Here is a 13,511-nt window from a genome sequence, read left to right as displayed (position 1 = left end):
ATGTACTAAAGAAAATAAAGATGGACATCATGACGCACTACAGGAAGGGAAAGTCAGCCAATGATCCGATGATGCTTCCCGAGTTCACATGATTCACACTCTAAGCGAGACAGAGATTTGCAACTAGGTACCATATTCTGAAGTTTGGATAACAATAGATGTCCCAACCGAAAGTGCCACTAAGTAGGGAAATATCACTAGGAGTAGTAGTAGCAGCTGAAGTTTTGGATCTTCACTGTTCCCTCTGTTTAAGTAAAATTCTTATATAGGAAAAGAGGAGGGGTATTATTCCCAATTTAGCTGGGTAATGGAGAGAGATGATTTTAAACAGAGTTCATTTTCTCTTATGTTTGAGAAACAACATGATTGCCCCTTTGTCATTATATGTCGTAATGCCTCATGTTTGTATAGTACACTATAGAAACGCAACCCTAAAACGATGTAGAAGATAATGAAAAAACAAGAACAAACAATGCACATAGATTTACGAGGATCGGCAAGATTGCTTACGTCCTCGGTGAGATGAGATCCTACTTCACTATCAATGGAGAATAAGGTTACAGCTCTCGTCCCTCACACCTCTTAGTATTGTACTATTGCTTACATTACAAAGAAAGAAACCCTTGCTACAAATATATAGCAAAAAAAGTCTAATCCGGAAAGTACAAAATTGCCCTCAAATAGGCGCCTGCACTAGTACTCCCTGGATTAAACTATGACGGAATACAAGACATTGTACACCAACATACACATTATACACTCTTCCTTTTGGATTGGTTTGTCCAACTGATTGGGTTTTAAATTTTATTTTTTCCAAAATATTCTTGTGATCCAGATATATATTTAATCACCCTGTCCAATTGGTTAGATATTTGATAAATTTGCTTTTGGTGATGTTGGGCCACCAGTAATACAGTTGACGGTATGGTGGATGAGTTTATGCACATGTAAGTGAGGAGGAACAACAGATGGCTTACCATATCAACTGCTTGTGGTTGATAAGTGCACTATGTTCCAGTAAGGATGATGCAACCATCATCATTGGCATTATCATAAGGAAAACAATAGTCCCTGTGGGTAACTCACCTGATCATGTTAATAAGGAAGGTATCCAACGGAATTTTGGTTATAATCCTCAGCCATCCTTGTATTAGAATAATGCCCCTAGATACCTTCCCCGCCCCCTCCAGGCCCCCTTTTGATATGACTGGTGAGCAAGATAGCTCACCTGCAGCTGCAATCACTATCCTTATCGTAATTACCCTAGCTGGGATTTTTTGGGTCCTTTTACTAATATTAATTCATCACTTTTCCTGTTAGATATATTCAATTGATAGAACATTGTGATGAATTCTATATTTTGTTGTTCCATGCATATATTATACATTTTGTTTTTGGAGCTTTGACATTTGTTTCAGTCAGATATGATCCCATGGTAAATAACTTGGTGAAGGATGTATCTCATATGACAAGAATTATTAAGCGCAGGTGAAAATGTGATCTCTTTAGCACCCTCTCCATTGACAGCTATTCTTATAATGCCTCTGCTTCTCTATTTTGTTTATTTACCATGAAACCATTTCTCTGCAGATATTACCTTGTGGAGAAAGCAAAGGATGCAAACATTGTCGGGATTTTGGTGGGAACACTTGCTGTAGGTATGTTCCATTGTAGCCCTTGTTGTACACGTTCTGTTTATTAGTGGCATATTAATCCTTGAAGTGTGAGGTCTGGTAATCTATGTTAGTAGCCGCACCCATAGAGCCTGCCTGGATATGAAGTAGAACTCGTCACGTAGAAGATTGCATATTTTATGAACCATAACGATGTTTCGATGCTTATTTAGTACTTATGAATTTTCTTTATGTTTTCTTTTCCTTTGATAGAAATGTAAATGCCTTGGACCAACACTTAATTATGTTTTTTTACATTCATGATATTATCACACTGAGATTGATGCAATATCACATCCCATGGAAGAAGAATTATTTTCGGATTTGGGTTTGGTTCAGTTTTTTGGGGCAAGTTGAACCCATGGTTAAATAAGTTAGGACCAAATTTAAGCCCCCAATGGATTTATGGGGCATGGACTTAGTAATTTTGAGTTTTCTATTGTAACGGGCTTATTCTTTTTGTCTAAATAGTAGGGATTAAAGTCTTATATGGGATTAAGTAGTTAGTTTTCTAATTCCGTGTAATAAGCTGCTTGGTGGTTAAGATAGATATTAAGTAAAAGTTTCTAATTTTGTTAATGTTGAAATATGTAACCAATGCCACAGGGGCATTCTTGGCCTTTTCCCCCTTCCACTGAACCTAATTACATCCTTGATCTACTGTCAAAAATTGGTTTTTTGGGCTGTCATCCTTTTGATACTCCTATGGAAGCTAGTACCCGCATTAAGGAAAAGGAGGATGAACTTGTTGACAAAGGGCGTTACCAACGGTTGGTAGGCAAACTGATCTATCTGTCGCATACTCGGCCTAATATTGTTGTGGCTGTTAGTTTGGTGAGTCAGTTTTTGCATGATCCCTATTCCTCCCATATGGATTCAATTTCATGTATCTTGAGATACTTGAATTCTGCTCTAGGAAAAGGGTTCATTTTATCTCCTTATGATCATCTCAGAGTTTTAGCCTATACAGATGCTGATTGGGCTGCATCACTTGACAGAAAGTCTATCTCAGGTTACTGTACCTTAGTGGGTGGGAATCTTGTCACTTGACACAGCAAAAAGTAGGACGTGGTGGCTAGATACAGTGCTGAAGCAGAATTTTGTGCCATGGCATAGGGGATTTGTGAGTTGTTGTGGTTACATACTTTATTGGATGATATTGGTGTACTTGTTTGCCTTCCTAGACACTTCATCAAAGAAAAGTTGGATGCTGGTTTGATTTATGTTCCCTTTGTGAAGTCTAATGATTAGTTAGCTGATGTGTTCACTAAGGGGTTAGCAGGAAAGGTGTTTCATCCTTGTTTAGTCAAGTTAGTTAGTAAGAAGAGACATGCAAAAGTTAAGTCTTCACCCAAGTATGGTATCAAACAGAGCTACTTAGAGGCTATGATCTAGGTTGCCGATTCATGAGTGGGATGTCCAAACTTTTTTTTTTTTTTTCCCTTGGATCCATGTAGCCGACCCCATTCAGTTAGGATAAGGCTAAGTTGTGTTGTTGTTGGTCATGTGTAATATCTATGCACCAACTTGAGGAGGAGTGCTAAAATATGTAACTAATGCTGCAGGGGCATTCTTGGCCTTTTCCGCTTCCACCGATCCTAATTAATAAGGGGCAGTGGAAGGGGGCATACTTGTAATTTTCTCTTTCCTTTGCTTATTATAAATAAAGGCTTGTTTGATCTCATTGATCATTCAAGCATTCTACCATAGTTTTGTTGTTAACAATTACATTTTTATTTTGCATATAATAGCAATGGATTCCATCCTAGTTTCTATTTTATTTTCCTTCTATTTTACTTGTAATAGCTAAGGATCCTTTTATAAGGATTCCTTTCCAATGTTTGCTTGGCAGAAAAGTAGCAAGAAGAGTTTCTATTCTTGTAATCAGTTCATTGGTTATTATAATTAAAGAACAAAGGGATAAAAAGTCAAACTCCCAATTCAAGAACAAAACCTGAGTTTTCGGTTGTAGGGGCTCTTTTCAACTTTCAAATGCTAAAGTTTTTGTCAAATCTAAAAATTCCATAAATCTCATCATAATAGAACATCACTAAAAACCAAAAGAGCGAAAAAATAATCTTTTGTTTTGATATCCAAAAATTATTTTATTTGTGAGCAATTTTAACAACATTCATGCACACCAAATAAGGTTTGGCAGGAACATAACTCCAATGTGTCATGTATGCTTGTTTTTGTATTCTAATATAGGTTTTGATTGTTTCAATAGTTATTTACATTTCCAGTAGTTAAATTATATGTAGACTTGTTGTTTATAATAAAGATGTGTAAACTAACAAACTTGGGTCAAAACACAAGTACCAATTTGAGTGGTTTTTTGGTGAAACTAATTCTTGGATAGGTTTAAAATGTGAAAAATAGGCAGTACCCAAGAAGAAGAAGAAGAAGGAAAGACAAAAAACCACTTTTTGGGCCTTGAAACCAAGGTTTCAATTTGGCCTAAAAAAATACCAGATTTTGATTGAGTTTCAGTCAAAACCTGCAATTTCGTGTTTTCAGCCATGTCTGAAACCAGTCTTGAAACTGAGATGTCAATCCTTGATGAAGCCTTGGTGGGAATGTGGTGAGCATGGTTCGAGAACTCGAGCGAAACATGCGAAATTTCGTATGTTTCACAGGTATCGACCCAGGTCGAAACAAAACCTTAAGGGATTTTAAAAAATCATTTGTTTCGACTAGGTTTCGACCTTCTCTTTGTGCATTTTTTCTTCCAAGTGTGGGAAACTCAGGGAAACAGTGGAGATTATCATTTAAGCGAAAGGTTTTTATATTCGGTATTTCATTTACTTAAGATATCATTCATAAATAAGGAAATACCCCCTATTGGAATCCAATAAAAATAGTTTAAAAATCAAGTTCCTAAAGGATAAAAATTCAACCCCTTAGTACAAGAACAAAAACTGGATTTTGGGTATAGGGGCGATTTTCAACTTTTAAATGCTGGGGTTTTTCTCAATTATGAAAATTTTATAAATCCTATAATGTTAAAACATTGCTAAAAACCAAAAGCCGGTAAATTAATCTTTTGTTTTGATATCTCTAAAATAATTTTCATTCAGGTGATTTTAACAGCATTCGTGCACTTTAAAATAAGTTTGACTGGAGCATAACTATGTCATTACAACTCAGATTTAAGTAATCTTAGACTTGTTAAGTCTCATGTAAAAATAAAAATCATTTGACGAGTCAAACTTATTATAGAACAAGAGCATTTCTCTAAATGTTGATTAATGTGACTTAATGTTGATTTTTTATGATTTGATGTGGCTAAATGTTGATTTTGATGACTTGATGTGGCTTAATGTTGATTTTTTATGATATAAAGTATATATAGCTTACTAAGTAATGTTAAAAAAGATAACATGCTTGCCTTAAGGGTAGTGAGTCACTACTTGGAATTGAGTCACTACTTTTGATTGTTGAGTAATTGAGTCACTATTGTTCAGTATTGATAGATAACTGTTTGTGATGTAATATTTTTATCTATTTTGGATCATTTGGATTATGTCTTATGTTTTGATGTAGATTGTAGACTATATATAGTCATTATGTAGTAAAATTTCGGAATTTAAACCAACAAGTCAGTGTAATGATTATCGAACATTTGGTTCACCACACAAGTAAGACTTTGTGTTTTTTATTTTATGAAACTAATGATGTGAATGTGTTATAAATGTTTAAAATAGGCTGTACACAAAAAATCAGACAGAAAAAACACTGTTTGGGGGTCGAAACCTAAGTTTCCACCATACTGGGAAAAATTCCCCGGTATCCTCGAAATTTCCCAGGTTTTCACAGAAATTTCGGTCTCCCCAGAGGTCATACCGTGAACCTTGGTGGTGATGCCCAACCGTAGACCATAGGGAGGGTGATATACCTATTGGTCATATCCTTTTCTTCCTTCCTCAGTTTTCTTCTGAGTTTTCTTTTTTTGTCATACACTGTTCGAGCAAGCATTCCGTCTACCATGGGCATCCCTGGGTGTGTTCTAATCTTCTTCGTTGTTCTAATGTCATTTCTTGAAAGTATTGTAAGTTCTTTCACATTCTGTCTGTTTTTCCAGCACTGTTATGATGTCTGTTATCTTCTGTTGGACAACAACAGTTTAAACTTCAGCCGTCAGTTTGGGCTGATATTAAACTATGTTACTTTCCTCCATCCCTACCCCATGTGACATAAATCTTGTGTTCATCAGATGACTGGTTACTGGTTAGTGAGTTACATAAGTTTTCTCTACTTACTATTTTTCTGTTTTTGTGACTTACTAATTTCTGTTCATGTCAGTTTCTCATCATCCAACCGTTAACTTCCTTTAATATTTTTACCAATCAAGCACCCCCGTAGGTTCTCTAGGATATCTTATTTGCACCTTCATCAGTTTCATCATTTTACAGTCCTATTTAGTCAAAGTTTCTCCTATGTTTAGGATTACCATGATTCTGTTTTCTGTAGGTTTGCTAGTGTTGATTTGTTTCAGCCTACCTACCTCATCACTGGTTATGTTCCAAGTTGTGTCAAATTAATACTTTGTCACATTTTGCATCATCTTGACCATGACACATTAGAGGGTGGACCTCGGCACAATGGTAAGGTTGCTCCATTGCAACCTAGTGGTCATGGGTTCGAGTCGGGAAACAACTTCTATGCAAAGCGGGGGTAAGGCTATGTACATTATAACCCTCCCTAGACCCCACCGTGGCGGAAGCCTTGTACATTGGTACACCCTTTTTTTTAACATATCACATTAACTAATTATGTCATGACATCCAATCCTAATGCAGCTGGTTAATAAATCGGCACTTTGTGGTTGACAACTTTACCCAAAATGCCTAACATGTCAAAGCAATGTTAGCTTTGAATCATGATTGTTGTGTCAGATTTTTTTCGCATGGCCTATTTTTTTTATTTATTTATTTTTTCTTTTGGGGGGGGGGGGGTTGTGGGTTGGGTTGGGGTGGGGTGGGGTGGGTGGATTATGATATTGTGGCTTATTTTAGGTGATTGGAGTTAAAAACTCTTTCCAAAACATGAAGACTTTGGCTTAAAACCTCATGCATGGGAAGCATATGTCAAACTACCAAGCTACGTAACATTTTATTGTTTGAGTTTGGTGTATGTAATATTTCTATTTAACTTTTATGTTAAATATAAGTGTGTCAATGGTTTGATTGAGTTATGTGCCCTCGAACCTAAGATGACCTGTTCATTATTTGTGTCATGTCATGGTGTGTCATATCCCTGTTGTGAAAAATTTCATTCATCCAAAACCCTCTTAAGTCTTAACCTCGTGTCATCTTTGTATCGGTTGGTAGCTCACATTGGAAATGTCATTTTGAAAATCTCTTGCTTTCAGAAATGTCACTGATATTCATGACCGCAATTGCACATCATTCTAACTGAATAGAAATGAGAAGCCTCTTTCGTTTTTTCTAGTACAGATTGGAGATGGATAGAAGGTCACGCGTGAATCAGCATATGCCAGATTGAATGGGAGGAAACCAGATTAGAGTAGGTCTTGAACTGGCCATAGTGTCCAATTTTAAATAAATTTAGGCGCTACAAAAGGAACAGCAACAACGACTCCAACTCAGCCTTATCACCATTAATTGGGGTTAGATCCATGATCCTTACCCTCCATTCAGCTCTATTTGAGGTCATACTTGATATAAGGCCTAAGCTATGCATGTCTTTCCTCACCACTTCTCCCAGAGCATTTTAGGTCTGCCCCTAGCTCTTTTAGTTCTTTTAATTTGAAGCAAATCACTCTTTCATATTGGAGCATCTAAAGACCTACGTTGAACATGGCCATGCCACCTCAAATGACTTGCTCCTACCTTATCGGTTTATCATGTATCGGACCTACTCACAAATCATCTATAATTTGGTCATTCCTTACTTTATCCTTCATAGTTTTGCCACACATCCATCTCAACATCCTCATCTCATCTACACTAAGTTTATCGACATGATGCTTTTTAACTGCCCAACATTCCTCACCACACATCATAGCTGGTCATATGATTGTCCTATAAAATGTCAAGTCCTAAAATAATACGTCAATCGCACAGCATTCCAGACGCACCTCTCCACCATAGTTGTCAATATGTAGCCTAGGCACCGCCTAGGCATCCAGGTTCTTTCTTAGGTCCAAGGCGACAACACTCCTTCTTGACACTTTGAGTGTACGTTGATTTATGTTTATTGCTGTGTTTATTTAAATGCTTATATTATATGTTGGTTTTCTCATATTAGGCCATTACTATCATAATTATATCATATTGCATTGATATGACTTATATGTTACATATAAATATAATTATATAAAATTATTGCTATATTACATATAATCATTAAGCATGACTAGGCAGGTGCTTTGTCACATAAGCACCCCTCCAACTCCTTGGGTTGCCTAGTTGCCTTCACAACTATGCTCTCCCCTCTATCCATCCTATTTTGATTCTCTATGAAACATCATTGTCTATATCACCTCCTTTATATATAATTGAGCCCAGATACTTAAAATAATCAATTTGTGGAATCTCCCTTTCATCAAATTTACTACCTCATTATCCATCTTAGTGTAGCTAAAGTTACACACCATATACTATATTTTTCATTCTACTTAACATAAAACCTTTTAATTCCAAGTTTGATCTCCATGGCTCCAACTTGGCGTTAGTCCCTACATTTGTATCATCCTCCAAAACAATATCATCAGCAAAAGACATACACCAAGGAACCTAATCTTTAATGTCCCTAGTTAAATCATCTATGATAAGCATAAACATTGAGGTCTACTTTCCATCTATTATTTTATCCCTTCTGCTGAATTTTAATTGGGCTATTTCTGTGGCTATTATTCCTTTTAAGTATTTTTTGCGATGGACACATTTGCCCTTCAGTTCATAATGTAGATTGTAGAAGACCTTTGCAACAGAGTTTTCAAAACTCAAAACTCGAAAAAGGGTAAAGAAAAGAGCAAAAATCAGATAGAAAATAGATTTTGAATCACTGCATTGATAAAACTTGCATACAGTGCTAGAGGCCCTGTTTTGGTCATTGAAATACTCAAAAGTAGACCTATTGGCCTTTGAAAACATTTTAAAAAGAGCCTCAATAAACTGAAATCAGGTTAGAAAAGGGCTGAAATAAGAAGGAAGCTTGGATCTTGCTTTCAGAGGTAGAAGAACTCCTGTAACTGCCAGAAGTTGCTGAATTCACTCCAAACTTGATTTCAAAAACAAAACTTGTGGTAGCAATCCAGGACCGAAAGAAGCAATATTCATGAGGTTCTGACTTTTGAGCTCCAGCCATGATCTGCTGCTGCTTCTGTTCTGTCTGCAACTATCTTCAGGAAGCTTTAGTTTGATCTCTCCTTTCTGAATGCTTGCCTGCTGTGGATGCTACATTAGTTTGGGAGCTAATGTATTTTAGTCCCATGTTACAATTAGGGTGATGACTGGATGTGTCCATAAATACATGTTATTGGTGTTTGCATTTAGCGCTTCCATCAGTTTTTAATGGAACCAGTAGAAAAGTTCTCTCTCTTAAAAATTTAGTTTTATCAATTGGCTGTGTTTGTGCTGCATCTATAATATGAGAATCGGATTAAGTTTTCCATTTCAAAACTACCTTTGCAGCTGGTTATCTCCATATGATTCATCAAATGAAAGAACTTATCACGGGAGCTGGGAAAAAGGCCTATACTCTTGTTATGGGAAGACCAAACCCTGCAAAGCTTGCTAACTTCCCTGAGGTAAATCTTTTATATAAATTTTTTTGCTGTTCTGCCAGAATTGATAAGATTAGATGGGTTCTTATGAAGTTTTGTGGTTGCATTTTTGACAGTGTGATGTTTTCGTTTATGTCTCTTGTGCCCAAACTGCTCTTTTGGATAGCAAAGAGTTCTTAGCTCCAGTTATTACACCTTTCGAAGCCTTTCTGGCTTTCAGCAGGTAATGTGTTGACACCCTTGCCCCTTGCCATAAAAGACATTTCCAGATATGAAAATAATTTAGACTTTAGTGAAAGATTATTGGTGAAATTCACTTTTGGTAAAAAGAGGGAGATCCCTTGTGAGAGACAATTTCCACATTCTACCCCTACCCAACCATCCTTATGGTGAAGACAAGGGGATTATGTGTTACCGTTTTACTTGTATTTACTCCCTATAGAAAAACTGTTGTGATAAATTTTATAGTAGGTTGTCTTATAATCTAATCAAATTAATAGGGTATTCAAGTCACAATTAATATGGTGTTCAAGTTGCTGCCAATTTTCAATGTCTCCAACATAATTGCATTCCATCTATTGTGTTCTAATTGCATTCCATCTATTGTGTTCTCACATTTAGTTGCATTACAGTTTGCTTCTTATTACAATGTCAAAAGTGGATTCTACTCCACGTGTAACGCCCCGACCCTATTAACATTGGCACAATATTGTTCTCTTTGGTTCATGGACCTCAAGGCTTTAAAACGTGTTGTACAATTTTCAGGAGGCTAGAGATTATCAACTAGCCCAGTAATATCCCCTAGGCAATGTGGGACCAAAGTTTGTACACCTTCACCGATTTCTCAAACACCCTAGTACTTACTGTATTCTTGGTGGAGAAACCTCACCAATCCCCCAAGCAGGTCTGGTACTTTTCATATTCTTGGGTGTCACAATCTTCCCCCCTTTCGGCACACTCAACCGTTGTGGCTCCACACATTGTTGGGGTCTGCTTTGGTACCATTTGTAATGCCTTAGCCCCGTTAACCTTGACACAATATTGTCCTCTTTGGCCCATGGGCTTCAAGGTTTTAAAATGCATTGTACCATGTTAAGGAGACTAGAGATTATCAACTACACCAATAATCTCCCCCTAGGTGATGTGGGACTAAAGTTTCACACACTCACCGATCTCCCAAACACCCTGGTACTTGCCGTATTCTTATTGGGAACATCTCACCGATCTCCTAAGCAAGTCTGGTACTTGCCTTATTCTTGGGTGTCATACTACATAATGCTTTAAAGTTCAGGTTGCGAACAAAAATGCAACTTTTATATGTTTGAATAGAAATTCAGATTGATCACAAGCTCATATTGGTTGGCTGAATAGGTTTCATATCCTACACCTTGTACCATAGACATTAGAAATATGCATGGTTCTTAGTTTCGGTCAAAACTTGCAGTTTTGGCCAAGACTTCTCAGTTTTGATACGTTCCAAGGTGAAACCAAGGGTCGAAAAGTTCTGTATATTGAATCCTCTTGGTGTACAAAAAGTGGATTAAATGTGTACTTGTATTTCCTTAACTTAATGTATGTTTTGTTTGTGTTACTTGCATATTTACATTTCCAGTTAAATTATTTGCAATAAGTGTTTACAGTAGGGCCAATGTACAGCAGGCAGCAAATATTCAGTGTACACATTAGCAAACTTGGTCCAAACCTCAAGTACATTTTTGGGTGGTTATTTTTTTGGGAAACTAATTCATAGAATAGGTGTAAGATGGTAAATAGGCATCACAAAAAGGTCAAAAAACCATTTTCTGGGCCTTAGAACCTAGGTTTTGATTGGCACAGAAAAATCCTAGGTTTCAACCATGTTTCAGTCAAAATCCGAGATGTCTTGGTTTCGTCCTGGATCCAAACCAGCCTCGAAATAGAAACCTCTATCCTTGGAAATATGTCATCAAGAACAGAAGGGGAGGGAGTTTGGAGGTATGGATTAAGGACTATTGATTTCCAGCCACAGATGTCCTAACAAGGTGTTGCGTTTGGGGTAAGTGAACAACAATATTAGGTTTAGAAATTTGACAAAAGGTCAGATTGTTTATTGCACAAACTGCAACACGGGTGGTGGGAATGAGTGGCTGGTCTTAGAATCATGATTTTAGAAAGGAGTAGTTATGGAAAATGGGGGAGAGAGAGAGAGATTCCTCCATTCATTCCTGGAAATCGGCCACTTGCTCTCACTGCCATTCATTCTTCCATCATTGATGGGTCTTCTACCTCTCTCTGGCTTGATAATTGGTACCCCTTTGGAGCCTTCTTCTTTGTGCTCGGTCCTAGGGATGTATACTCTTTTGGATAGCCTAAAGATTCCTAAATATTCCTTTGTGGACTCCATTTCTATTGGCTCTTGGTCCCCTTTAATGTAGAACTAGGATTGACAAGTCAATCTAGTCCCAATGTTGCAGGATACTCTGTAAGAACTTGAGCAGATCAATAACACTTTGTGTAGTTGAGAGAAGAAGAAGATGAGTTAAGGAAGAGGACCTCTTGTGCTTCACACCGCTGAAAGTCAATTGGATCAAACACCAATTCCATCAGCCTTGATCAAACACAAGACAAATCTCCATGTAGAAGACAATAGCAACAACCATTAAATTTTTTATCAAAATCATCTAGGCCTTTAGGAGCCTCCTCTTCTTTATTTATAATGTTAATGGGGGAGGGAATTACAAAATAGAAGGTTCCTCAAAAAGGAAACCAAATATTCTCCTAATACAATAGCTACTAAAAACTGAAATTAGAAACTAACTGAAATTAGAAACTAGTTGAAAAAGGAAACTAACTACTAAGGACTTGACTCAATTAATAACTTGACTCATAAGGAAACAAATATAACTCAAATCAAGCCCAACTAGAAAGGAAACTAATGAAATGGAAACTAACTAGTAATCCCGTACTCAATCTTAGAGCCCCATTTTTAGACCCATAAAAGTGGTCTATTATACTCAAAACACATGGGATTAAAAGCCTAACATGTATGGAACCCAACCCTAGGCTTATTCCTAATAAAACAAGTCTATTTTGGTAATTAATCTGCATCAACTCTCCCGGTCTTAAAAGAACTCGACTCCGTCGAGTTAGGTCGTGCTCCCAAGATTCCCTTGTAAATCGCTCGCCGATGAGGTGGCACATATCTCGAAATAGAAGGGAGCATAACTCCAAGAGGAGGGAGAGTAGGTTGATATGTCACCGGAGCAGGAGTCAGTCGACGACGTGGCATGTCTGATAATGCATGTGGCCTCATTAAGTACATACGACCTCCTTGCTTCACCTTTGTAGTGTTCCGTGCACCATCATAGAGAATGCCTGCATGTCGCTGCCAAGGTCGCCCTAGAAGAATGTCGCAGTGCGCCAATGAGGTGACCAAGCAGGTGACATGGTACTGTAGTGGCCCAAACTGTAGATGTACTCGAACAACTGCAGTGGCCTCTTCTCGAGCTGTGGGTCCAAAACCTCGCACGTGAATCTTCTTGAAAAGCTGCTTCTGTGGAAGGTTGTGTGCTCGAACAAATTCAGCAGATATAAAATTTGCTTCTGCCCCAGTATCAACAATTGCATGAACATCAATAGGGTCGGAGCCGTGCAGGAGAGTACCCTTCTGTCTGAAGAGAGGAGCTTTATCAACTAGTCTATTCGAAAAGGATGAAAGGCTAGCTAAATGAGCTTCTACATCCTCATCTTCATCATTGACAATATCATCGTCCTCGAGCGGATAAGGATATAAATGAGATTCATCTTCGCTCTTCTCTGTCGGCTGCTTCTCTGCTACGTTCACAGAACGAGTCCTGTTGGGACACTTGTTAGAATAGTGACCCTTCTCGCCACAACTATGGCATATGATATTCTTCACCCCAACACTATCCTTGTTGAACTCTGACCTTTTCTCTTCAACTCTGCGAGCTTCAGGCTTCTTTTCCTCCATACGCGGTGGAGGTCTATAAATTGAAGAAGTCTTGAGCATACCCTTCCAATAAATGGACTTCTCTTCAGCTGTCTTGGCATGTGCCGCTGCCACATCAACAGACCTGAAATCAGTGTTA

The 13,511-nt window shown here is 37.6% G+C and overlaps 1 protein-coding gene across 2 annotated transcripts in view; it reads left to right on the top strand.

The window, feature by feature from the left end:
• Positions 1-13,511, top strand: part of LOC122079109 (2-(3-amino-3-carboxypropyl)histidine synthase subunit 2) — a 47,161-nt gene that overhangs the window by 20,075 nt on the left and 13,575 nt on the right. For both annotated transcript variants that reach the window (XM_042645360.1, XM_042645361.1), the window contains 4 exons: positions 1,419-1,488; positions 1,591-1,658; positions 9,332-9,447; positions 9,540-9,646. In XM_042645360.1, coding sequence (XP_042501294.1) covers positions 1,419-1,488; positions 1,591-1,658; positions 9,332-9,447; positions 9,540-9,646 — 361 coding nt within the window. The remainder of the gene's footprint in view (positions 1-1,418; positions 1,489-1,590; positions 1,659-9,331; positions 9,448-9,539; positions 9,647-13,511) is intronic.

Source organism: Macadamia integrifolia, chromosome 5 (assembly GCF_013358625.1).
Source record: "Macadamia integrifolia cultivar HAES 741 chromosome 5, SCU_Mint_v3, whole genome shotgun sequence".
NCBI classification, from domain to species: Eukaryota; Viridiplantae; Streptophyta; class Magnoliopsida; order Proteales; family Proteaceae; genus Macadamia; species Macadamia integrifolia.
This window is presented reverse-complemented; position numbering and strand designations above follow the sequence as displayed.